Raw genomic sequence first — 27,291 nt, 5'->3', positions numbered from 1 at the left:
GCCATTTTTACTTACAGTTGGATGCAATGTATGACAACATTTTGTGATTGAGACTAGTTTATTACGGATTGTAGTGAAACTGTGGACATATTATGGTCATCATTAGAAGATATACATGTTGAATAATCATTGTACTCACTCAGTTTTCAGTAGAGTCATGCACATTTTTAAGTATAGACTCCTCTCCATCCTGGGGGTAAGGGTTGGATGCTGGACAGGCAGGATATATTTAGCTAACTGCTCAGTATTTCTCTAGTTTATGTATTTGTTTCCTTTTAGCACTACAGGTTACAGATCAGAAGAATTTATGGGATTGTCTGTCATACATCTGTTAGCACAAATTTGTTATTGCTAGTCCTCCTTAACTACTTAAAGGTTGGAATGAAACTTACATGCACATTCATCTTAAGGTGTAGTTGGTCCTAAATGAAATGGACCAGTTTGAAAAGCTTGTTTTCACTAATCCTTCTGAACAGATGGCCATATCAATATGGGATTTCCACTTAAAGACTTCTTACTGCGTCTAGTTGGTCCAAAATGAAAATGGTGCTGATCTGATCTCCAGTATGAAAATCTTGTTATTGTTACTAATTCTGGGTAGATAGTCATAATGGTGTGAGATTTGCACAAAAAAAAGATTGATAATAATGTCTAGATGATCCAAAAGGAAAATGGTACTGGTGTGACATGAAATATGCCACCATGATAGCTGTCTTGAAAATCTCGTTATCACCACTTATCCTAAATAGAAAGTCATGTTGACATGGGATTTTCCCCAGAAGAGTTATAATATCAAATTGCTCTAAAAGAAATGGTGCCAATCTGACATCCAGTTTGGTCACTGTTGCTGTTATGTTGAAAATCTTGTCACTGCTCCTCCAAAATGAAAAGTCATATTGACATGGAGTTTTCACTGGATGACTTCATATGATGTTTAGTTTGCACTAAAAGACTAGTTCTTTGTAAATGAAAATGATGCCAATCTAACATACAGTATGGCCACCATCTTGGAAATCTTGTTATCACCACATGTCCAGAGTGATTTTTCATATTGACATTGGGTTTTCACCAAAAGATTTGTAATAATGTTTTGTTGGTACTAAATGAAAATGATGCTGATTACATCCAATGTTGTCACCACAGCAGTTAGTTTGAAAATATTGTCAATCAAGAATGTCAAGAAGGTTTCAGCTTTTAGCCATTACAACAAAGAAATGATCTTATTTTGGATTCCTCTAAATTCTTTTCTGCCAGTACAGTGTTATGCCCTTGGAGGGACTGTTCTACTACCAAAAACGTTTTTGAAAAACTATGTAGCACAACAAAGACTGGATTCGATGGGGAGGTCACATAATTCACAGCTTTATATAGAAAAAATAATTTGATAAATATAGGAAGTAAGTTGAATATGGAATGCTTTTCATTGTAATGTGTGTTGCTGTCAAGTGCATTATTATGGTGTTGACTGTGAAAATAGGAATTCAACTCATGATACAAAAAAACTTTTTTTTTTTTTTAAATCATGACCTCTACAGTTTAGTTTGAGAACTGAAAACTTAAGGTAATTCAGGGAAGTAGCTCTGTAACTAAGAGTCTTCATAAATAGTGATTCATATGTGAAGAATTTATGCCACATGAAGTGTCAGTAATATTTGTCTATGCAAGCTAACTTTAGAAATTATTAATCCTGTCCCATGAAAGTTAACATATCAAAATAGAAATGATTATCATAAAAATACTCAGGAACCATAGCTTATGTCCACAGGGATGATTTGGTAGACTGATGTTATGCTAAAATATGTTTAATATTCAGTGGAGTCCAGAATGAGTCTTGTTCATCCCTGTGGGTGAAATTAGAGATTTTCAAAGGACAATGTCAGGAAAGGGTGGGTGGGTATTCGAATTAATTCGAATCAATGTGTCTTTTTATGAATATTTTGGTACATAGGACAACTGGTGATAGAGCCAAGTGAGGTGTTCACTGTTCATCTATAATTGATATTTTCAACTTCTTAAAATCTGCCTCACCAGTTTCAAGAAAACTTTGCTCTAAGGATCCTGGCATAAAGCCTTTCAGTTTAATAGCAATAATGCTACTTGTCACTTTGGCCTTCATGTCCTTGTTTGGGACAAAAGTACTCTTGTCAAAGTCCATAATTCCATTCTGCAATTAAATGGAATGTTCCTGAACATTTAGAACAGAAAGAAGATGGGCCCAGTCTGACTCTCATATGGGATACCCTTCCTATTTTTCTTGGATGACTGTACATGTCAGACATATTCATATATGCTTCTGGAAAATTTGTCTTTTTTAGGTAGGAAGATGCATTTTGGCAGTTTAATCTGTTTTCCATATGATCAAGTGGTATACCTCAGTCCTTACAAGTCTGAGTGTCTTTCCAAGTTGTCATGTTAGATTTTAAGTTTTTATTGTATGTCTAGTTTATTATTATCTTGCTCCTATCCATTGATAGAGTAAATAATTGCTACCCTTTTTAGCATCTGAATTTTTATTACCTCTTATCATCAGTATGATATTTGTTAGTCAGTTTTAGGGTAAATATAGTCTACCCCTTCTGCATTTGGAATTTTGTCTCCTGTCATCATCAATATCATGTTTTGAATCATTGAATATGATGGTACGTTGAATAATATATGATGAATTAATCACTTTTAGTCGTATGTTCTATTTCAGGAAAATTATTTTCCATTTTTTAAAAAGAAATGTGTGGAATGTCACAGAGCATGAGGAAATGTTGGCTCAGAATGGCCCTGTAGGATTCACACCCCACCAGCTTAATGTTTTGCTGTCTGAGGTTTGGGCCCCAGCAAGATTCAGTGTAGACAAAGGAAGAAAAGCATGCCTTCCTTGTCTTCTCGATCCCAGCTATCTTTCTCATCTTTAGAGAAGAGTACTCCTTGATTCCAGGATAGTATGGGATTGTTCTCTTTATTAGAGAATAATATGACCCAAAGATCCTTGATGATCATGCCATTGCAGCAATTGCTGGATAATGCTTATTGTGGCCTCCTCCCAAAGAAAGAAAACTCTGATTGAGAGCTAGTAGTGCACATGCACACAGACATATACACACACAAATACACACACACACACACACACACAGTAACACACACACACACACACACACATATGAAACAGTACCCTCTCAGTGCCCTTAATGTGTTGAAGACAGCAGGCAGATCATGCATCCCTATAAAGGGAGAGCTGTGATCACACACTAAACATTCTGAGGAAGGCTTGTCCATTTTAGATCAGAGTTGCCAGACTTGTCCTTGGGGATTTTGATCTATGCATCTGACCAGGTTCCACACAGAAGATTTTACTTGAGCCCTTTCTAGTTCTCCTTTGAACAAACTGGAGACCACACAGAGATACCCTGTCAGCTCAGATTCCTCTGTGGTCAGATTTTCATCACCATTTGAGTTGTTGGGCTAATTCACACTGGTTCCTAAATGCATGCCCCCAAAGTCCACTCCAGTCTGTACACTAATGTGTCAGATTTGGGTTGGAGCACTGACTTGGAGCCAGAAGGAGTAGTTCTTAAGGTGCTTATGGTCTTGGAAAGAAGCTATTTCACATCAACAATTTTGAGCTCGTTAGGGTGTACCAAATAAGGAGTCATTGTCAGATGGTCTCTGGACAGCACTCAGGCAATAATGAGGAACAAATGCTCACTCTCAGTGCATTGACATTTGGAACCTCTTTAGGTGTAGAGGCATAGAGAAGATTGCTCTCTGTATGTGTCATATTCCAGGCAAGACAAATATTCTGCAGACACTCTGACTAGGAGTAGAAAGGGGTTCTTCATGGAATGGTATCAACACCAGTCCCACCAATCCCAGAGTCCGTGTTCAGAATTACAGGTGGGAGTGGGTGGGTGTGAGACCCTTGATAGACTTGTTATAATAAAACTGAAAAAGCCCCCCCCCCATCTCTCTCCTGTCCCAGATCACAGAGCCTGGTATCATCTGTTTGCTTATGTCTTCCCACCTTTCAAAATGATTCTAACGGTGTTCTACAAAAATCAAGACTTCCACTGCTCCGCTCATTCTGATAACACTCTGTGGCCCCAGTGGTCATGGTTCAGCAATCGACCTAAAGTGCTGATCGACCAAGGACATTTCCTCAGAGGTGAGACCTGCTATTACAGCACAGCAGACCTATTCTCCACAACAACTCATAGATTCTCCTCCTTCACTCTTGGTTCATGTCAAGCTTTTGAGCAAAGGCTGCCAGCTGCATCATCCAAGGTAGGAGATAGTCCACATCCAGGGTCTGTGATGCAAAGTTGATAATCTATTGCAATTAGGGCATTTGGAAATGCATTGATTATAGCTGTCCCCTCTCTAGTGTGCAATGGCTGACTTTCTTCTCTTCCTGTTCAAAGTGATGATGTTCAATCTTTACTATTAAGGGCTGTAGAACAGCACTGTCTAATGTGCCCAAGTTCTCTAAGGGTCCAGCCATTGATCTAGACCCTAATCTTTCCCATCTTATCAAGTATTTTGAGCTGGCAAGACTGCTATGTACCATGCTCCCTTGATGGAATCTCTAGTACATTTTATGGGCTTTGTCTTAGCCCTTATTAACTGGTGGGTGTAGCTTCTTTTGAGAAACTTACCCTTAAAACCATTTTTCCTGCTCTTCTTAGCATCTGCTAGGATGAAGGAGGTAGCTTCATGTCTTATATATAGAATAAGGTTATTTGCGGTTGAACAGTAATTATGAGTCCATTTCTCTCCTTTGCCAACCATGATTTTTGGTGAAACACCAGCTTCCTTTGGTAGTTTCCTTCCTATTGAAATCCCCAGCCTAAGTCAAGTTCTCTGCCCATTTCGGGCTTTAAGGGATTATTTGGTCATTGCAGAAGAGAGATGGAAGGGTCAGCAGTGTCTCTTTATACCTATTAAATTCTCCACTGATATCCTAGCATCCTTTATACTACGTCTCTTTATACCTATTAAGGTCTCCACTGATATCCTGGCCTTCTATATACTACGTCTCTTTATACCTATTAAGGTCTCCACTGATATCCTGGCATCCAATATACTATGTCTCTTTATACCTATAAAGGTCTCCACTGTTATCCTGGCATCCTATATACTGTGTCTTTTTATACCTATTAAGGTCTCCACTGATATCCTGGCATCCTTTATACTACGTCTCTTTATACCTATTAAGGTCTCCACTGATATCCTGGCCTCCTATATACTATTTCTCTTTATACCTATTAAGGTCTCCTGGCATCCTGTATACCATTGTTGTTGATCTGAGTAGGCATATGCAAGAAAAGGAAGATATCTGTCTTGCCAAGAAAGATAACTCAGTTGAAAGTGTCATGCATCTAATGCAACTAGACCTTTGTGAACACTTACCTCCAGTAGTCTTATATTCACACAAGCAGAAAGATAAACACCAGAGCTGCAACCAGTATTCTTTATTTGTAAAGAAAACACCAAAACATTATCATGAAAATGTTCTTTATTTGCAAACAAGGATAAAATACAACCTAGTTCACCTAGCTTACTTCTGACTGGCATTGATGACTGAACATAAATAACAAAATCAAAATGTAATAGAGATATTAATTTTCCAAACAAGATATTCAGCAAAATGGTATGTTTTATTTGCACACCAGCTATTCAGACAGCAGAAAAAGTTTTATAATGTCCAGATATTTGAATTAATGACAGTATCTTGCAGCAAACTTGTTTTTCAAGATAGTGACATCCCATTTGGAGGAAGTTTTTGTGTGTAATGTTACTACAAAAGAACGCATTGTAAAAACATACCAAAGACACTGAATTTATAGCTGTTTAGGTCTGAGTGGCACTGATTTTTCAAACACTTTATTGAATTATTGCAATTGGGTGACACACAAGACTACATATTAAAAGTAAGAAGTATGTTGATGACTATGTAAGATGGTGAAATATTTGTTCCCAGTACTTTTCTTTTCACAGGTATATTGTTGTCATGGATAACCATGAGAGGTTTTTATTAGGCATTCAAAACTGTTCCATATAAACACATTTTATTGATACAAAAATGTGCTGTTTAACTGATTTTATTTTTAACTGACAACTTTCAACTATACTATGAGGCAGATCAGTTGGTCACAGGCAACTGATTATTTTATCAGCCATGGAACCAGCAATGGAATATGTAAGAAACTGAAGAGTTAATAAATAATAGATGTCTAAAAGCTTTATAAATACTGTCAGAGATTTTGAAGGCTGTAATTTCATGTTTATTTCTCTTTGTAAGAAGCAAATCTGAATAATAATGCACTTTCTTCTTACAGAATGAGTTTCTGGACAGTATATTGGGAAGCGGATTGCTGCTGTATGTTTCTCCAGATTGGCTGACTGAGGTATACAGAGCAATACTGGATACTGATCTTTTGTCAGCAGCATCATCGCAAGGTGTCTCTGGTACACAGCTAGATCATAGTGCCCTTATCACCATGCTCAAAGGTACAGTCTGGGTATGTTTGAAGGAGATAGAGAGAGTGGGTCAGACAGATATATGATACTGTATTTGGCCCCTAGTTGACTGAATTAGGGGGTACAAAGATGTTCTAACATACCTTTCCTGCCAACAACAACAGCAGCAGTAGCAGCAGGTGTTCTTAGCACTGAAATGGATGATAATTTCTATATCCCCTAAAATATTTCCGTTTCAGATTTTTGTGTGCTCATGTGTATTTATGTGTGGGTTGGGGGAGAGGGGGGAGAAAAATGGTAGATAGACAAATAGTACTGGACACAGATCCGCTGTGAATAGTAGAAAAAGTAGCATTATGAGTCTCTGACATTCACTTTGATGACACTGACCTTGTCTTCAGTAATTGTTCATTGTAAATTTTATTGAAGAGATTTTGTTTTCCTTAATGGAAGAGAAAAATATAGGTAAGAGAAGTAAAACTCTTATGATGTTCTTATGTGTGTGTGTGTATATATATATATATATATATATATATATATATATATATATATATATATATATAGAGAGAGAGAGAGAGAGAGAGAGAGAGAGAGAGAGAGAATATGTATGTATATATGTATGTAATATATACATAGCTTTTATTTTCAGTCTTTAATTAAACATTTGAATACCTCATAACTAAGCTTAACTTAATGATACCTAACATCCTAAGTAACTGTGTGTATACTTAACTGCTTTACAGACTTGGATGGCCTGGATAGCCATGAAGCTGGAGGTCAGCTGTTGAAGGGACAGTTGACATCAAAAAATTTCAACATCGACCAAAATAAGAGTGACTCAGTTGTAGTGGAAGCTGGTGAGTCACTCAATACACGTCATATTCTAACCTTTACTGTAGTGTATATAGGAAATTCAACTTGGATGTAAGAAATGGTCTGTTTTACAAAGGAATAACATCATATATGTGCTAACTGGTTTTAGGTTAGTAGCTTTTGGTTAGTTATCTGTATCAAAGAATCATGGAAGTGCTTTTTTTGGCTCACAGACAATAAATTTTGGAATGATTATTTTGATTCAGATTTTGATTAATAAAAATAGATAAAGGTAATTGATAAAGTGTATGGGCTATTGAGTTTGTTCTAACACATATTAATGTGGACAGATTATTTCAGTAACTAATGAGCCTACTGCTTCTTTTTCTTATTAATGATATGGAAACCTCAGGCTCATTCAGCTATTGACCAGAACTTGCTTTTTTGTTTACAGTATTGCACTGAAGAATTTATTCCTCAATTTCACATTTTTCCTATATACTCTTGTCAAAATCCACATCATTTGCTTGTGTTCAGTTAGAATGTGTCCTTGTCTGTTTTAGTATGGGAAGAAAAGAATCCAAATAGCTATGATAATGCAAAATGTCTACCATTTTTTATGCCCACATTGCAAATCATATTATGATGTCTGTGTGTGTGTGTGTGTGTGTGTGTGTGTGTGTGTATATATACATATATATATCTGTGTGTGTCTTTTCATCCATTTGTCCTTTCCCTGTGTTGTTGTTGCACAGCAACTGAAGTTCTCCATCACCTGCAATTACCAAACTCCTCCATTTAGATCAAGGAGAAAAACCTATAGATTGCATTCTCAAAAGGTCAAAGGTCACATGTATGGAAAGAACGAAAAATATTTTCTTGAAGTATTTTGTTTATCACATACCATCATCAACTTTGTCAATTTCTTGCATTTGAGAGAGAAAAACTTATTTGATTGGGATGGGGGGTGGGGGGGGCAAAAGATAAGATTTGAAGAATATGGTTTCAACATAAATTAACTCTATCATCTACTTTGACCAGACTTTGAGAATGGATTGCATTTGCAACACTGAAGACCCCAATTCATTTTTGGGTCACAAGATTAAGGGTCACTGTCATGGGGATTGAAAGAAGGTAGAATTATTTCTGCAAAATTATTTATCATATGTTTTAAGGATTTTACATGATTTAAATTTATCTTTTGTTTTATATTCATTTTGAATCTTAACCTTTTAACTTTAGTACTTATTTTTAGTTTGTTGTTTTTTTTTATAGTTCTGTGGCTATAAGGCCAAGAGAGCTTAATGTATGGCCTTCATTTCTCATTCATCGTGTTTTGTCTGTCATCCATCCATTCATCAACAATTCTTTGTTATCACTCTTGAGTCCATATATCTGATCCAAGATCAATCAGATTTGGGGTCTATATCATCAGAATTTCAAATGAGTTCAATAATGAGAAATAACCATGCATATTACTGAGGTGATCTTGATTGGTTTAAATTGTTAAATTGAATAAACCGTATTTCTGATCCAATTTTGGTCAGACTTGGCATACATATCTTTATCATTATGATCTCAGATGAGTTCAGTAATGAGCAAGATGCATATTAATAAGGTGTTCATGCCCCTGATTGGCTGAACTTGTTACAACTATGGAGGCCGTATTTCTGATGTGTATTTGCGATCATACTTGGAATATATGCATATATTATTAAGATCTCAGATGGATCTGATGATGACTGAGATCCACAAGTAATAATTAGGTGATGTTGCATCTGATAGCCAAGCTTGTATGCTAGGTGACCAGAGACAAAGGCAACTCCAATGTAGGATGTCACTCCCTTTCTACCAATTTTTGGAGTAAAGTGTTTCTTTAATAATACTTCTCTGATCATAATATGGGCATAACCTTCAAGCTCTCCAGCAGTTGCTTCCCATAAAGTGCATACATCAGCTCCAGAAGTAGTATGATATGTAAGTATTGTTCTGTATATTTTACCCCAAAACTTGGTTTGTTTTTAAGGTAAGAAGTTGGCTCGTCAAATTCTCTCCTCCTGCTGGGATGGTCTGTTGGACATCCTGTCTGTATTGCTGAATGGGAGAAGCTCTTGTGGGATTACAAGCAGTCTTGCGCTGATGCTGGGTACTGAGGGTGCAAGGGAGGAGAGTTATAAGGCAAGGGAGGCAATCTGTACAAGCCTTGCTGGGCTTCAGAAAGCTGCACAACTTTGCTGTAATCTAGGTAATGTTGTGAATGTTCAGGTATCATAATTTTATGTGGACAGATCTGATCAATGTCAGTGTACATTAGCTTAAAGTAAGTCAGATACCAAGATTATCACTTTCAGCATCTGTATTAGAAATTTTACTATTCTGTACTGTAATATTTTGCATATGATTTTGAAGCATTTTTCTGAATTATTTTTTTTGGGGCAGGTGAGTAATTGTGGATCCCATGGTTGCTAAGAACCATGAAATTAAAGACCCATAATCTTTGGTGGGAACAACAGATCTACCTTCCCCACTCCAGAGGAAAAGATAATTGTCAACCCACAAATCTTGTACCCACAGAAATAAATGAACTGAAAGTATTTTTGTTAGATGCAAGTTAGTGAAAAGCCAGACATAGCAGTCACTTCTGTACTGCCATTGTCAGCACTTTATTATGGTTTGGTTAAAGTTTTTTATTTGCATATATTTTGTGGACTAGATTCTCATCATACTTAGCATGAATCATTATGTAGCTAATAATTTATTCACCAACATGTTAACTTGTAACTTTTGGAGTTGAGGTCTTAGTCATAGAAATTATGCATTAAGTTTTTTGTTAAAGTTTTTTTAATTAACTTACATTCCCAAACATCTTGATTAGTTCACATCACTTTTGGGATGAATCATTTTGAGGGTAAGACAGTTTATTCTACAACATGTTCACTCACAGATGGGTCAAGGTCATAGTCATTGAAAATTATTGGTAAAGTTTTGTAAAAGTTTTTTGATTTTCATTTATTTTCTAAGCTCCTTGATAGATTCTCTTTATATTTTTTGATAAAGACAATTTGTTTCATTATGTGCACTTGCTCTTTTGACCTTGGTTCAAGGTTACAAAGAAAATTTATCTTCATGTTTGGCTCATTAGCTTCTGTTTTTCCTAGACCCCTTGATGGATTTTCTTCAGACTTAGTATGAATCATTAGGAAACTAAGACAGTTTATTCTGCAGCATGCTTGCTCACCCATTTCACTCTAGAATCAAGGTTACAGTGAAAACGAAATTGTATGAAGGTTTTAAGGTTAATCTTTTTCACTTATATTTTGTGAACTGCTTGATGAATTTTCTTTATAATTTAGAAAAAAACATGTTGAATCTAGGAAAATTCATTTTGCTGAATGCTCGCTTAGTGTTTTGACCTGGGGGTCTAGGTTGTCAATTTTACTCTACTGCTGTAAAGTTCAGCTCATAAAGTGGGACCAAGCCTTATTGTTTTTCTTTCTTATATTTTAACCCTATGGGGCTTAAATGTTCCAGATTTAATGGTCGCTACAGTCATCAAATTCAAAGATCTAATAAGCAATCTTCAGTTTTGAAGACAGTTGGACTCCTTTCCCCATCTGTGGCATATCCATATAATTTCCGTTGAGTAGGACCTTTTCAGTCAAAACAACAGAAAGTTATACCAAAAATTAAATACCTTTATAGTAATTCAAATGTCCTTATTACATGGCAGAAGAAATCAATGCACCTCCATAGGGAAAGTGGAGGAAGCTATTATAATGCTTCATAGAAAAATGGCTTGTATGTCCAACCTTCTTACAATGCATTCTGCTCACACAGGAAGATCTTCATTTTGGAAACATAATAATAGCAATGAATATCTGGTATAATAGGTTGAAATTTGGTTTGAAATCCCAACATTGGTAAATGCAAGTACAGTAATTAGGTATCGTTTGTGAATTTACATCGCATTATTTGATTTCAAAATTGATGTGTTTCTGAACATCACTTGACATTTTTAATATTAGGACTGCAGCGTAGATGTGAGATGGTATTTGCCCTGTTGGCCAACACATCATGTGTCATGGAAGAACAGAAGCACAACCAGACTGTGGACATAAAGGCACACAAGTTACCACCGATTATGCAAACCAAAGCCAAGGATGTTCAGCTTCATGCATCTCATGTTCTCAGCATGGACTCTATCATTACGGCAGGCCTGGAAATGAGCAGCCACTCACGAGACTGTTGGAAACATGTCTTTAGGTACAGGTTGTTTTAAAGTCTTTTAGTGCTAAATATTTGTTTGGTTGTTAGTACCATACTTAAATAAATAAGACATTTATGCTCAACACCACATTTAGTTTTGTTTCAAAATAATTTTATACCACCTAGACAAAATAATCAATTATGAACAGTACGTGATTCAGTGAAAACTGAACAGGTACAGAGTATTAAAAGTTGTTGTAGGGTTTAACAGCATGTATGCACAATGCTGGTTATATGGTACCAGTTAAATGTAAAGCTCTAAAAATGTAAATATAAGGAATTGCAATAAAGCATATAGGAAGATAAAGCCTCCATGAACTGGTACTAGCAGAGGTACCTCACAGCAGCGACTGTGAACTTGCTGTCAATTAAGTGTGTATAATCATTGAATAAAGTTTATTCAGAGGGAACTGAATGGTACCTAGCTGTAATATAACGCATAATTCACATAAGTCATGCAGTAATTTTACTCAAAACCTTCTAGTCAACTGACTTATGATTTCTTGGGTAAATATCATGTAAGTAATGATGCGAATCTACACACAACAGATAAGTGGCATCTGTGATTCCCCAAAGAATCAAAAGAGAAAATAAAAACACTAACATCATCTAGTGCCTTAATAATACTAAGTCATTTTTGTATACATGATATTGATGTAGTAACATGTAACATTAGCACATATACTTCACACATCGGGGCCCTGAGTGGCCGAGTGGTCTAAAGCGCTCTCCGTTACGGATCATTGCCATCTCACCTCTGTCTGCGTGGGTTCAAGTCTCGGATTCAGCCAATGTGGGTATGTGAGAAAGCTTGCCAGTAGCTTCTCGTGGGTTGGTGGTTCTTCCGGGGTTTTCCTGGGTTCTTCCTCCACCATTAATATTAGCCACCATGTATAGCCTATCGTGTGCTGAAAAGTGGCGTTAAACCCTACAACAACAACAACAACAACTTCACACATCAAGACAGTTGGTAAAAATAATGCAGGTAATATTAACAGATAAAAGATAAATTGTCTTGACAGCATGTGACTTAAAGTGCTTCTAGAGATAAATTAGAACAAACCTTAAAACTGAATTCAGATCCAGGCTTAGTAACCCAGTACTTAGTGCTCTTCTGGTGTGCAAAACATTCATGGTATCAGCTGGTACAAAGTATTTTAAAATGCAACATGATATTATATTGATTTCTAAAGCTAAAAGTGCTACGTATGAAAACTTTAAGCAGTAAAGGATTTTTAAAGACGAGAGGAGCAAATAAATCATTGTTCATTTAATTTTTAGCATATTATATGTGACTTACTCCTTTTCTGCTTGGATTCCTCTTTTTGTCCACTTGGATTACTCTTTTTCCTCGTCATGGGTTGGCATGTATGCTGTAGGAACCAAAATGCACATGAATCATTAAGTCTTCATGTTTAAAATAAATTGTTGCATTAAATTTGAAGTATTCTTATTTTTATGTAAAGCTGGCATTCTTAGCTTTGGTTGGGGTTGGCATTTCGGTGTTAATGACCAGAGAGTTGCCTGGTTATAGTGTTGTTCACCTAGTAGAGCCAGAGAGAAAATGACACACTTCATGGTAGGGATTGGCATCTCTGTGTAAATGACCAGTGAGTTGCCTAGTCAACAGGTTGTTCACCCAGTAGAATCAGAGAGAAAATGAAACACCTATCAGTAGTGTTGTCATCTCTATGTAACTGACTAGTTAGGTACCTTGTCAAAGGCTGCTCACCCAAAGAGTAAGAAAGAAAATGATACACATCACTGGATACTCCTTCTATACCTTAGCTTTGCAATTATGTCTCGACATTAAGATTTGATGGTGAAATTAGTGACTTGGACTAAAGAAGGTCTATACCAATAAAGAGAGCTAAAGGTCAAAAGTTAGGATCAAATTTATATGACACTGATGCCAAGAAAGACCTTATATTTCAGATTCACTTGTTTTTCAGATGCAGTGCATTTATATCGGAGCTAGAGCATATATACTTTAGTAGTGGGAAGAACCAGTGTAACCTTCCCATAATTCAACAGGAGCAGTTGACAGACAGTCATATTGCAACTGAAAATGAGTATGGCTTTTTTGTGTAAACTGTATTTGATAAAATAATATTTGTACTATTGTGATTTCACTCATTTCTTGGAGTATGAATGATAGTTGGTTTTGTGTTTGCTACTAGCTACAGATTTAAAGATTTAATGAAAATGATCCATAAAGTCAAAACAATAGGATCCTTTTCCATTGAAGAATGATACTAACAAAAATGTCATTTTCTGCAGAATCATGAATTTTTATATCATATCCCCACCCCACCCCCAAGATGTACATATCTAAAGTTATACATTATAGCTGACAGCATGCACAAGGTAATTTAGCTTCTATGGCCAAATAAGCAAATTATTAAAAATGTTGGACTTGGGCTTCAGCATTTCTTTGTCTTTTTGCTTGAATGATAAAGGGAACTAAAAGGAGCAAAAGAACTAAAAGGAGCAAAGGTCTGCTCGAAGTAGGAGTCTCAGGGCCAAGACATAGAAACATACTTGAAGAGAACGGCTGTCTTCTATAATGACAAACAAACAATAAATACTGATTTGCTTTTTTATTCCCACCAAAAACAAATTTGGCTGAGAATATAAAAATGGGTTCATTGAATATGTCAGTTCATCTGTCTAACCATCCCGCCATCACAATTACTTCTGCAGCACAACTAGACAACCATTTTAAATACCTCATTGAAACTTGGTACACTATTGGATTCATGGTCCAAGTGTGCCTTTTGATGTTCACAATATGCAAGTTTCAATTTTTATAATGTTTTTGTGTTTTTCTGCCAATCCAGCCATTATCTAACCTTTGGTTTCCAGAGCATAGCTCCAAAGCTGTATGAGATATCTCTGTGAAACTTCGTAAACATATTACACTAGTATTGTAGATTTTCTTCAGTTTAAATATTTTTTATGTTTTTGTCCATTATTCTGTCTTTTCATCATCCATCCTTTATCCAGAGCTTTAAGTTTTGGATCAAAACTCCGGAATGGTTTGAGATGTCTCAGAAATTCTCTACCATTATTAGACTGGTGGTGTTGATGTACCTTTTGCTGTTTATGACATCCTTTCATTTCTTCATCCATACAGTCTTTATTCACACTTTTATTTCTAGGGAATAACTCCAAAACTTTTCAGGGTATCTCTATGAAATTTAGCACACATATTAGACTAGTAGTCCTGATATAACTTTAGCTATTCACAATTTGTCAATTTAATTATTTTAAGTGTTTTTGCCCATTTTTCTTTCCATCCATTGATTCCTGATCCACATTATCATTTCAGGGTAAAACTGGAAAGCTATTTAAGAAAATTGTATGCACTTTTTCGACTAGTGGTCCAGATATTTCTTACTATTCACAATTCTTCAATTTCTATGTTTTTACTGTTTTCATCCATTCATCAATCATTCACTGTTGTTTCTTGACCATATCTCAGAATTCTTTCAAGTTATCTCATTGAAACTTTGTACACTAATTAGTTGTCTGGATTTGACTTTTACCATTCACAGTTATTCAGTTCCAATATTTTAATGTTTTTGACTGTTTGCCCTTCTTTTCATCCATCTATTATCCACAGCTTTTAGCTTCAGGGGAATAACTTCCAAGCCAATTAAGATACACCACTCCCTCAATAACTCACACCATGATAACTCATGAACCCACTTATAACATGGTCATTTATGGATCCCACTTTTTTTACTAGAAAGTACCAAAAAATTAACCCCTATTTGTTGAAAATGAAGAAAATCATGATAAAAATTGGTAATGGAAACCTTGATATATCGCTTGTTTTATGATCAAAAACAGTTTATATGACCTGGAAATATGAATTAATGTTATGAAATTATCAACATTTATTAAGAAATCATGTATTTTGTTAACATTTCATTCTGAACAACATTCTTGGTACAATATGCAATGAAATTTTTATCAGTGCAAATATCACCAACGCCTACTTGAGGCAGCAATTTTATAAATAAATACCAATAAATAAATACCAGATAAATAAGTTTTTTATCAAGTGAAAATTCGTGTATTACATTTTGAATTTGAATCAGTAAATAGTCAGGTTCCCTGCTTTTTATGATACTTTTATTGCATTCCACAATAGTACAGTGAAGCAAAGAAAATACAGATCAGGAGACCAGACTGCTCAACAACAACATAAAGCAGTGATGAAATTTAGCACACATATTATTGCATTCCACAATAGTACAGTGAAGCAAAGAAAATACAGATCAGGAGACCAGACTGCTCAACAACAACATAAAGCAGTGATGAAATTTAGCACACATATTAGACTAGTAGTCTCGATATGACTTTAGCTATTCACAATTTGTCAATTTAATTATTTTAAGTGTTTTTGCCCATTTTTCTTTCCATCCATTGATTCACAGTGATTTTGCATACACATGAAGGATTGATCATATCAGTTGGAATAATGTTAATGATCTCTCGGCAGTTGGGCATCTTGTAAATAAATGTTATTTTTACATAAAAGTGAATAACTTCATTAGAAAAAGGGCTTTATTGACATGTATGCCCAATGCGATTTTAAAACAAGTATTCAGCCATTATACAGATCAATTTCTCTCCCCCCAGCAGTTTCTCAATGTCGATTGAGGATGGCATCATTTCATATTGTTACGGTGGTCCCTCGATAACTCAAGCCTTTGCTTATATTACAGTCTATGTTTTTGGACCCTGTTTTGCTTGAATTATCAAGGGAGAAGTGTATCTGTATGAAGATTAGAACATATTAAACTTGTGTAGAAATGTGATTTTTGCTGTTTAAAGTTCTAATTTTAAATTTTTTTGTTTGGTTTGTTTTTTCATCCATCCATTTGTCATTCATATTTAATTCAGAATGTTACACTTCTAATGCACATTTATCCTTGTGATAATATACATTAGTCTTCCTTTAAACTTGTCTTTATACTAAATCACAATTTGAATGACAAATCAGATTTTTGTTGCTTACAAAAACTAATGTTCATTCACGTATTTGAAGTTTTTTACCATCTTCACTTTGTAAACAGGTTATGTCTTGTGTATATCTGACATACTTATGTTTCATTTGACATTTAGTTGTGTTTCATATCCACAATTTTCATTTTATCTTCAGTACCAGCAGTTTGTTATCATTCACAGGATTAGGCAAATGAAACTATATAACTAGATGAAAATAACATCTGGTTCCGCCAGCTGGGTGGGGTTAGTGCTTTACCAATTGATGCAAATGATAAATATGAGTACCAAAATTAACTTGCTTCAAATCACTTATTTTCTGAATGTGAACCTAATAGCATAACTTTGTGTCAAAATCACAGGTGCAACTGATACTAAGAACAGATACCTACAAAACTCTAAAGTCATATCCATGATTGTATATTTTATTTGTTACTCCATTGTTGGTCGTATTTGCTAAATTTGAATTTACATAGCTTACTTGTCAGCTTTTGAGGGATGATCTAATGAAACACTAAACTCATGGAGTGTCAAGATACACTCACACACTTTAGTACTATTGTGAAATAGGAACATGTATTACTGTGCTGAATTCAGGTCTCATTCATAACAAAATAAATGAAGAGTGTGAAATAAAATATCAATTATTTGTTCTTAATATACTTTATTGCTCCCCATGGAAGTACATTTATAGGTTTATAACCTTGGGTCCTGGCCCTGTATTGCCAGGTCCACCATATATACCCTATAATTATTCTGATTTCAGAGATGACCCAGAACTCTACAGTGTTCCTGTAGTTCCTGCTGTGCCTGTGGCTCCTCGTATCAATGTGCAGGAGTTAATCAGACAGAGCAGAGTGGAGTCTGGATGGGATAGGTCCATTTCAGGAGGAGGAGTGCTCAATTCTACCCAGGCTTCTCAAGCTGTATGTGAACTTTCCCAGGCAGTGGATAGGTAAAGTTTGTCAGGGCTGTGTGAATAATGTTTGACACAGTTGAGGTGGAAAGCAGCTTGGTTCTACTGAATGGCCTGCTCTATTTAACAATTCCCAGTTGTCCTGACTGGAGCCCTAACAGTAATTTGAGGGTTAAAGGCAATATGATTGATGAGATAGGATAATGCTGTCCATAACTGAGAAAGACATTAAGATGCTGATTTGCTTAGATTTGTATGAAAAAACATCTCCTTTTTTCCTTTAAAGCTCAGATGGCCATGAATCAATGTGAGCTTACGGTATGAACCAGCATCCATCATGGATCCATGAACAATTATATTTAACTGTGTCTTAAAAACCACCAGACTTATTTGACACAGAGCATATACAGTGATGCTGATCTGTCATGAAATATAGCCATCATTACTAAAAATAGTAATAACTCTTCTTGAAACAGATTCTTTTGGAAAACACACTGAACAGAACTTGATCAAATTTTACATCATCCACAAACAAGTATCTTTCAAGTATGCACAGATAAATGCTAGCTGCATTCAAATATGGCCACCATTGGTAAAAATAGAAAAGTAATTTTTGCTGAATGGATAAAACCTTACAGTGACTACTTCTGAAAAACTGCTGAACAGCATTTTATCAAATTTGACATCATCCTGGCATGAAAACTTTATGTGACCACCATTACTGAAAAAAGGAAAAATCGTTAAATGACAGCCTCTCCCAAACTGCAGAATAAAATTTGACCAATCTTGTTTTGAAAGTATCATGACATAAAGACCTTTCTGATTTATAGAAATCATGCCATATATTGTTAAATATGGCTAACATTACTAAAAATAGTTTAAAAAAACTCTAAATCAGTTTTCTTCAAAACAACTTTGTTGCATTTGACAGAAAGCATCAAGGCACAAGTACCTTTCAAATGATGCCCAATTTGCCCTAAAATATTGCCACCATTGTTAAAAATAGACAGGCCATTGTTACTCATTAGTGAAAAACCTTTAAGCAACTTCTCCAAAACCAGTTAACAGTATTCGATTAAATGGACAAAAAACATCCTGGCCTGGCCTGAAAATCTTTATATTTGCCCTAATGTTGATGATATGCATCAGATATGGCCACAGTTTATAAAAAATTAAGAACTTTCAATTACATCTTCAAAACTATGAATAAGAATTAGACCACACTTGCTAGAAAGCATCTGGTATGAACACTTCTCAAATTTACACAAATGTTGCCAGCCGCTGCCAAATATAGCTGCTGTTACTAAAAATAGAAAACCTTTAAATGACTTTTGCTGAAATATTTCACAGCAGAATATGACTAAATTTGATAGAAAGTGTCTTGGTGTAGAGAGAGTCATTCTTTACAACTGATGCTGATCTGCAGTCAAATATGGCTACTGTTATTAATTATTGAAAAACTTTGAAATGGATTCTCCAAAACTGCTGGAGAGAATTTGATGAACTTGACACAAATCATCTTGGCATGGAGACCTTTCTGATGTTTATAAATGATGCCAATCCACCATCCAAAATGGTCGTTGTTGCTAAAAACAGACAGACTTTTAAATGACTTCTTCTAAAAGAAACTCTTGAATACAATTTGATCAATCTTAACAGTGGTTGAAGTTCAGGGCTTGGCCAACATAGTAATGTGAGAGAACTTGCAGTTAGCTTTACATGGGTCAGTGGTTCTTCCTGGATTCTTCTTCCACCAGATATACTGGATGCCATGTATAGCCTATCATGTGCTGAAAAATGGTATCAAGCCCACAACAACAACAGAAAGCATCCTGGGTTTCAGTTTACAAATGATGACAATACAACACTAAATATAGAAGAAACATTTACACAGCTTAATCTCAAAAACAAGCTGAACAGAATTCGACCAACTTGGATACAAAGCATATTTTGCATTAGGGTCTTTCAATATTGGACAGATAATGCTGATGGATAAAGATACAAAGATAAAAACACTAAAGAAATCTTGAAACAGTTGTTTCACAGTGTATTTGATCTTTAGTGTTGAAAGAGATTTCAACAAAAGTAGCCTTTTGACCCAGATTTCTTTTACTCAACGTGGCTGTTAGGCAGATGTGACCCAGATTTATTTTACTTCACATGGCTGTTAGGCAGTTGTGAATCAGATTTGTTTTACTCCACATGGCTGTTAGGAAAATGTGATCCAGATAAGTGATTGCAGGACCATGTGGGTTTTTTCTTTTATCACCTGATCTGAATTTCACTAAATAACAGGAACTTATGGATACAGTGACAAAATTTTGTGTCTTTTGCATGAGAAGAACATTATACAACAACCATTTATAAAAATCATAACATGCAAAATTTAAAAAGATTTTTGGTTTCCATGGTTTGACAAAAAAAGTTCTGGCTCTTTTTTCAGGTTGTTTGAAGATGCAGCCAACAACCTGAACATGCAGGCACTGTTAGCATTTTTGGTGGAACTTTGTGAGGCCAGCAAGCAGCAGTTACATAAGATCTCCAAGAAAATCCAGGAAGAGGAAGAACTTCCATTTGTGGAACCTCATCTACCAGTCAACTCTCTGCACCTCTATCGGCTACAGCATGTCCTCATGAAGATTGTGCACAGCGATCGGCCACTCATCCATCTGCTGAGGGCATGGATTACAGTCTCACTGCACCTTGTAGAGGTGATTTACATTTGTTAAAACATACATTATTCATTTGTACTCAATATTACTAGTATTAGCACAGATAAAAGGTAATTCACAATACAGAATAAAAATAGACCTCAGCCAAAAACATTAAACCTTTCACTCTAAAAATTAATGTTTAACCATTATGTTATTTTTTTGCATGGTGTACAAGAGCAGCACATATGTAAATGACATCAGCCCCTGGGCACTTCCTTGCTCTCAGGGACTTAGCCAGTAGGTTAAAAGTTGGGGGTGGTAGTTGTAACATCTATGCACAGAAATATAGTTTAAAGTTGCTTCAGAACTGCTGCCATGAAATAGGGATATCCTGTGAAATCCTGTTTATTTAACTGCAGAGCTCAATATGTTATATAATTCTTAATTATCTTTGTTGTTTCTTTTGATTTCTTTTATTATCCCAGCCACAACTGTAGTAGGAGCATATAAAAGTCTGGTTAAATTTTGAGTTCAAATCACTTTTGAGGAAACACTTGTTCCATAAATATAACACTAGGTTGTTGATTTTTTGTTGCACATACAGGCAGCTGGTCATAGAGATAGGAGTATATCCAAAATGGCAGTGTCCTGTGTCCATGATTACATTATCGCTGTTTTGAGCCGATACCAAGAATTACCATACTTCCACACCAATGAAATGTTATGCAAGGCTTTTGAGAACATCTTATGTCTGGAGCTATGCGATGGAGATGTACAGGATCAGGTACAAATTGATTTAACATAAAATCTAAATTCACTCTTTTTCATGAGGTGTCATTTATTTGGGATTTAATGGTTGCTGCATACCATACACACATGTCCAAAGAAACAATGATCCTTCTGTTGAAACAATATGTCCCCTTTCCACCACTTTAAATGCTAATAAAAAAATCATGTATTCTTAACCAGACACATTACCCAATCATAATATAGTGGGAGCACATCCTCTACCTTGTAAATCTACCCCTGCCAAACTAATCATATATATCATAATATTTTAAGTGCATATCCACTAATTTGCAGATCCAGCCCTTCCAAGCTAAAAAATATGTTCACCATATCCTTTGGCTTATTTTGGCAACAAAAGTGCCAAAAGGTCATATGCTTGAGGAAGAATTTGTTGTATTGTTGCTCTGAATTAAAAAAGCTGGCCTCTTTTGTATTATCACATTAAGTACATCTTTGAATCAAAGGAGTTGGAATAAAAGAAAAATTAAAAGTCATGCAAATCCTACATGCTTAAGATCTAGCAGCCCCGGTCTTATGTCTTAACTCATTTCAATCAATCTAACACTTATAAATGTTATGAAGTATGTAATATAATTAAATTACCTTAAATTAACTGACTCAATCGCAACTGTGATTAAAGATAGCAAGGCAACCAAGTGAAAAGAATTCTTCATAAAATAAAGAGCATTGTTTCATAGATATGGACCATTGGGGGAAACAAGTTTCAGAGAATTCCTGAACTCGCATTTAGAGAAATCCTCAAGGATGATACAAAGTTTCACCATTATTTGCAATGAAATCATGGTACCAATATTGTACTAATTGAACAATACAAAAATTGAGTTTCTGTGTCGACAATTGTCTTACAAAATAAATGTCAGAAATCTTTTAAATAAAGGAATCTTGTTTGGTGGTGTATCAACAGTTAGTATGGTTCCCAGCTTTTGACACTCCCCACTTCAGTCTAGACTGTTACAATCCATTCTGGGAACCAGACTAATTAATAAAACAGAAAGCAGTGACAATACACAAGTGTTTTTGCATACACATGATTGTTGTTGAAACCCATTTGGATGATGTTAATATTCTTTCAGATGTTGGACATTTTGAAAATAAATGTAATTTATACAGAATAACAAACAACTTCATTATAAAAAGCACTTTACTGACAATTATTCTCGTCATGACTGTAAAATGAGGATTCAGTCATTAAACAGCCCAGTTTCCACCCACTCACCCTTAGGTTTTTTAATGTCTAACGGATGTTTTGGCAGTCCCTCTGTGACTCACACCCTCGCTTATAGTGCGGTCTGTGTTTTTGGACCCCGTAGTGTGCAAGTTATTGAGGGAGAGGTGTATTTGGTCTCTCACAGCAACTGAGGAAAGAACAAATAATGAAATTAGACTGATAAATAATATAAAACTAAAATGCAGGTAGAATGGCAACCTGTGTATACACAAGGTGTTTGTTATAAAGAAGTAAATTCCAAAATTATCACTACTATCAGGAAGCAATTACTCACCCACCTACCCACCCCATTTTTAAAAAGTAAAATTTGTTTCCAATGTTTTGACTGTGCATATATCTGAACATACACTTACATTGATAAATTACTATGAAGGATCTGGCAAGAAAAATTGTATCTCCTCAGGTGGCCTTTTCTTCTCAAGAAATTGTCTTACTGACAGTCCATCCTGTTTAATTTCCAGTCATCATATTAACCATTAATCTGATTGAAAACACCTGTCTGGTTTGTTTGTTCATGCTTAAAATCATTAATTTTGAAAAAGGGTACATGTTTCAGTTTTTAAATGAAATGAATGGATGGTTTATAGATTTCAGAATAAGAGCATCTGTAGGTGATATAGTGATGCCATCCATGTTGGCCTCTTTCTTTATCATACGTGTTGGCCTCTTTATCATCCATGTTTGCCTCTTTATCATCCATGTTGGCCTCTTTATCATCCATGTTGGCCTCTTTATCATCCATATTAGCCTCTTTTTTTGCAAACACATAGACATTTTAATATTTCATGGATTACCTCCCATCTCAAGAAAAACAGGAACAAGAATTGTTACACTGAACATACAAGAATGATGTGTTATCAACAATAGTTTGTCATGCAGGCTGTTTTCCAGATAGTCACACCATTTTATGTGTCTTTGAAGTTCTTCATGTGAACTTGAGTGAGTATGAGAGGTAACTGTATTTTATGACTAGTTAAAATTTCTGAGAGCCACATTGCCCACAGAGAGTGACATCACTAATGCTGATGTACATGCACAGAAACATTTATACCTGTCCAAGAAAGTATGCCATGAAACAGTCTAGAAGATTGGAATCACCAAACATTGTTTTTGTAATGACTTGTAGGTGAATAAATAGTTAACCCTTTTATGGATACATTTTAACCAGTCTGTTGCCAGTTTCATCAGAACCATTTTTATGGATTGAAACATTGTTTACCTCACATAGAGATGAAAAAGTATACTTAATTATTTTGAGTATTTGACTGTGTCTTTATGATTCTTCCGTGTCAAAACCTCTCAATTTACCTAAATACTGAAGGTTATATTTATTTTTCTTATTTGGAACACTCCTAATGTATGTTAGATTTTTTAGTATTAATCATTGTTTTTTTCGCATTACTAGTCATAGACCAGAAGAGCATATGAAATATGCTGTTGTCCATTGTATGTCTTATATATCATGCATCCATTCATTAACACAAATTTATTATTGCTACTCCTCCGAAACTACTTGGAGGATTACCAAGAAATTATGCACACAAATTTATCCCAAAGTCTAGTTGGTCCTCAATATTAAAGTGGTGCCACTAAGGCACCAGTGTGGCTGCTACAATGGCAAACTTGAATATCTTATCATTGTTATTTCTTCTGAATGGATTGTCATAGCAACATGGGGTTTTCACTAGATAATGTATTATGATGTCAGCTTGGTGCCAGTCTGACAGCCACTATGGCCAGCATAGCAGCCATCTTGTAAATCTTTTTATTGTTCCTTCTGATAAATAGAAAGTCATATTAACATGGGCTTTCAAAGAAGGCACATTATGATGTCAAGGTAGTCATAAATGAAGTTGTTACCTATCTGACATCCAATATGGCCTTCATGTTGTGATATTTAAATTTACTACTCCTTAGATGAAGGACATATAAACATAGGATTGTCACCAAAAGACTTTTTATGATATCTTATGCCTTAAAATAAAATGGTAACAGTTGTACATCCAGTTGGCCATCATGTTAGCCAGCATTAACATTTTGTTATTGATATTCCCCAGAAAGGAGTTTAATATCATCCTGGGATTTTCACCAAAAGAATTAGTATAATGTCTTCTTGGTTCTACATGAAAATGGTACCAATCTCGCATACAAACTGCCCACCATGGTGACGATCTTGAAAATCTTGTTATAACTCAAGAATATCAGAGACAGTTTCAACATTTAGCATGTTTTTTTTATATAAGAAGTCTTAACTTGGATTCCTTACAGTTCTTTTCAGCCAGTAGTGTCAGTTCCTTTGAGGGTTATGGTTGTTCTTCCAGTGTAAGATATTAAATGAAAAATACATTTTCAAAATGCTGTAAAAGTGATGTATATTCTTTTCAATTTTGAATGTGCATTATGTTTTTGCACTAAACATTGGTGTTTTTATGATTGTTCTTACATTGTGATAGTTAATTCAAAATGGCTGTTCATAAATATATGCAATTTTCTTAATTTTTTCTGATTTTGGTTAAGGTTGCAGCAATAGTCACTTTGTGTCACCAGTAATTCAGACAGCTGTATGAATCTTAGTCTAATTACACTCTGTTGTCAAATGTACAAATATATATATCAAAGATGATTTTACAGTACTTAGACATATACATATATCATTATATGTACACCTGTCCCACAACCCAAACCCCACCGTGTCAAGGTGCTCTTGGATCTACCACTGTCTTCAGCAAATAAGCAAGTCTTAGGCAGGCTTAAATTCTTTAAATTTATTTGTAACCTTCCAATGAAAATAAATATTACCAAAAGCAATTTTTATTTTTTTTCTTTCATTTGTTCTTAAAGATTGTGTGCTCGATTTGCGAGCTGGTGGAGGCTTCAGCGGCAGAAATCCGCTCAGGGTGGCGTCCATTGTTTGGAGCTCTCCGGGCTGTTAGGATAGAATATACCACTATTGAGGAAGTGAATGAGGCAAGACAAAGGCATATTGAAGCTGTTTTGGATGTATTTGATGTCTATCTAAATACTGATAACATTTTAGTCTTTGCCAATGCAACAGTGGATTGTATTCTGTGCTTGCTGAAGTATGTGCGTGGCCCAGGTAAAAATATTAAAATTGTCATGATTAATATTTGGACAGTAAATCTCGAACCTTTAGCGCATATAAGCTTTTGGGGAATTAGCAAGGTCACTAAATACTAAATTGTTTACTGTAATGATTGTTTTATTAGGCCATAAACAAGAGCTTTGTCCAATTATTTTTGAAAGTTTTGGCAGAAATTTGTTTCAGAAACTAAAGTCACAGAATTCTAATTACACTTAAATTTTATAACTTTTAGTATAGATGATGTTGTCAAAAAATACTGTTTATATATGGAGTTGATGGAATGAGTAGAATAACTTCAGTATTTTGTGGGTCTAGAAGGACAAATCATGGTTGTTAAGCATTCAGCTATTAATCACATGATGGAATTAAATACTCTGAGATCAACTAGAAATTGTTCTCATTACTTTGGCGTACATTTGCAGACCAGCATGTACCATATGTAATGTTATTTAATATTGCTTATGTCTATTAATTAAGATATGGCACAGGTGCAGTAAACACGATGTCAACATCATTGACTCATTCAAGCATAGCTATTTTTATTTGGTCTCTTTCTTATGAATGTTTTTTTAAAGTAAAACCCATGAGCTAATTATTAGACATGTGGTTTAATTCAAACCTTAGCTGTCTAGTATACATTGCAGGTGAGTTTGAGGACAGTGATGATGATGACTCAGACTCTATTAATGACTACATGATGTCCTCTCCCAGCTCAGAGAATTTGTGTTTCCCAGCATTAAGATACCTCAAACAGTGCTCAGGCATCCTCCAGTCCATGTGGTCCATGCCAGCATGCCCAGTCTTCCATGGTGCTGACAGGTGAGCTATACATTCATGTAGTTAGTAAAGCCTGTCTCTTTGGGACATTAAGGAATCTGGATCCTTGTATATTTTGTCTCTAATTATGGCTGCTTTTCTTCATCAAATACATTACCCAGTGATGCATTAGACATTAGATCAGCCACTGCCTAGCAAATCCAGCCCTCCCAAGCAAAACAAAATGTCTTTTGGCATGTTTCAGCACTAAAAGTGCTAATATAATCATCTGCTTACAAGAAAGGTGTCAGTCAAGAGTGGTCTTCCCTTGGAAAGATTATTGCCAAATCCCATCATTTGTTGATTACACTTTAATAGAAATAATAATAATGACTCAATAGAGCACTTAATCTTTTAAAAAGCTCTAAGCACTTTACAATATCAAGTTAACACAGAAGGGCATAATAATAAATTGCATACAGACAATATACAACACATAAAAATGTTGTTCAAACACTATAAAAATAAATGAATTATCACACAAAATAACATCATATAAAAGGGTTTACAAAAATAACCTAAAAACACAAAATGAGTTTACAATACAGTTTCAATCTAAAAATAATGACAAATGGATGTATGTGAAATTTATTCTTGTTGGTGAAAAAGTTATGTCTTGAGAGCACTGTTGAATGTGATTATGGTCTCAGTGTCTGAGATCAAGATACAGTTCATTGAATGTTTGGCATGTTTTGTAGGAGGCTTAACAAATATTTGTCAGTTTTGTAATTTTTTTTAAAACTGAGCATCCATGGAGTTTTTCATCACAAAGGAAGTATAGTCAATCCTGTATGAGTGGTCACCTTTATATAGCAATCATCTGGTCTTAATAGCCATTCTAATTGTATGTGGCAAATTTCCTACATAAAAGTCATATAATAGTAACCTACTTTGCATGAAGTTTTTTAATCAAATAATGGTTTCTCACATCCCACTGCTATAAGTGGTCATTGACAATGACAGTTCAATGTATGCAAATTGCCAAGTAGGAAAAGCATTGTTTACATAAGAGTATATCATATAGGGAAGGCATTAAGATAAGGGCATATCATACACACCCTTTCATGGTTATTATCTCCCCTTGAAAACACCAAAGGGCGTTTCGGTGCAACTCACTTCTAGATAGTTCAGTCAATAAAGATGGCAGATGTAGATCATGAAAATGTGACATATCATCCTGCTGTCTGGTTCTATGTCTATA

The 27,291-nt window shown here is 35.1% G+C and overlaps 1 protein-coding gene across 1 annotated transcript in view; it reads left to right on the top strand.

The window, feature by feature from the left end:
- The window catches only part of LOC149786089 (brefeldin A-inhibited guanine nucleotide-exchange protein 3-like), a 142,521-nt gene that overhangs the window by 58,416 nt on the left and 56,814 nt on the right, over nt 1–27,291 (top strand). Inside the window, exons 17-26 of the mRNA XM_089978114.1 lie at nt 6,327–6,498; nt 7,212–7,325; nt 9,308–9,526; nt 11,307–11,544; nt 13,500–13,619; nt 17,330–17,518; nt 19,923–20,190; nt 20,738–20,917; nt 25,013–25,268; nt 25,919–26,093. Coding sequence (XP_089834240.1) covers nt 6,327–6,498; nt 7,212–7,325; nt 9,308–9,526; nt 11,307–11,544; nt 13,500–13,619; nt 17,330–17,518; nt 19,923–20,190; nt 20,738–20,917; nt 25,013–25,268; nt 25,919–26,093 — 1,931 coding nt within the window. The remainder of the gene's footprint in view (nt 1–6,326; nt 6,499–7,211; nt 7,326–9,307; nt 9,527–11,306; nt 11,545–13,499; nt 13,620–17,329; nt 17,519–19,922; nt 20,191–20,737; nt 20,918–25,012; nt 25,269–25,918; nt 26,094–27,291) is intronic.

Source organism: Sinohyriopsis cumingii, chromosome 12, assembly GCF_028554795.1.
Source record: "Sinohyriopsis cumingii isolate HCF-2022 chromosome 12, ASM2855479v2, whole genome shotgun sequence".
NCBI lineage: Eukaryota > Metazoa > Mollusca > Bivalvia > Unionida > Unionidae > Sinohyriopsis > Sinohyriopsis cumingii.
The sequence above is the reverse complement of the archived record's forward strand: the minus strand, read 5'-3'. Positions and strand labels throughout refer to the sequence as shown.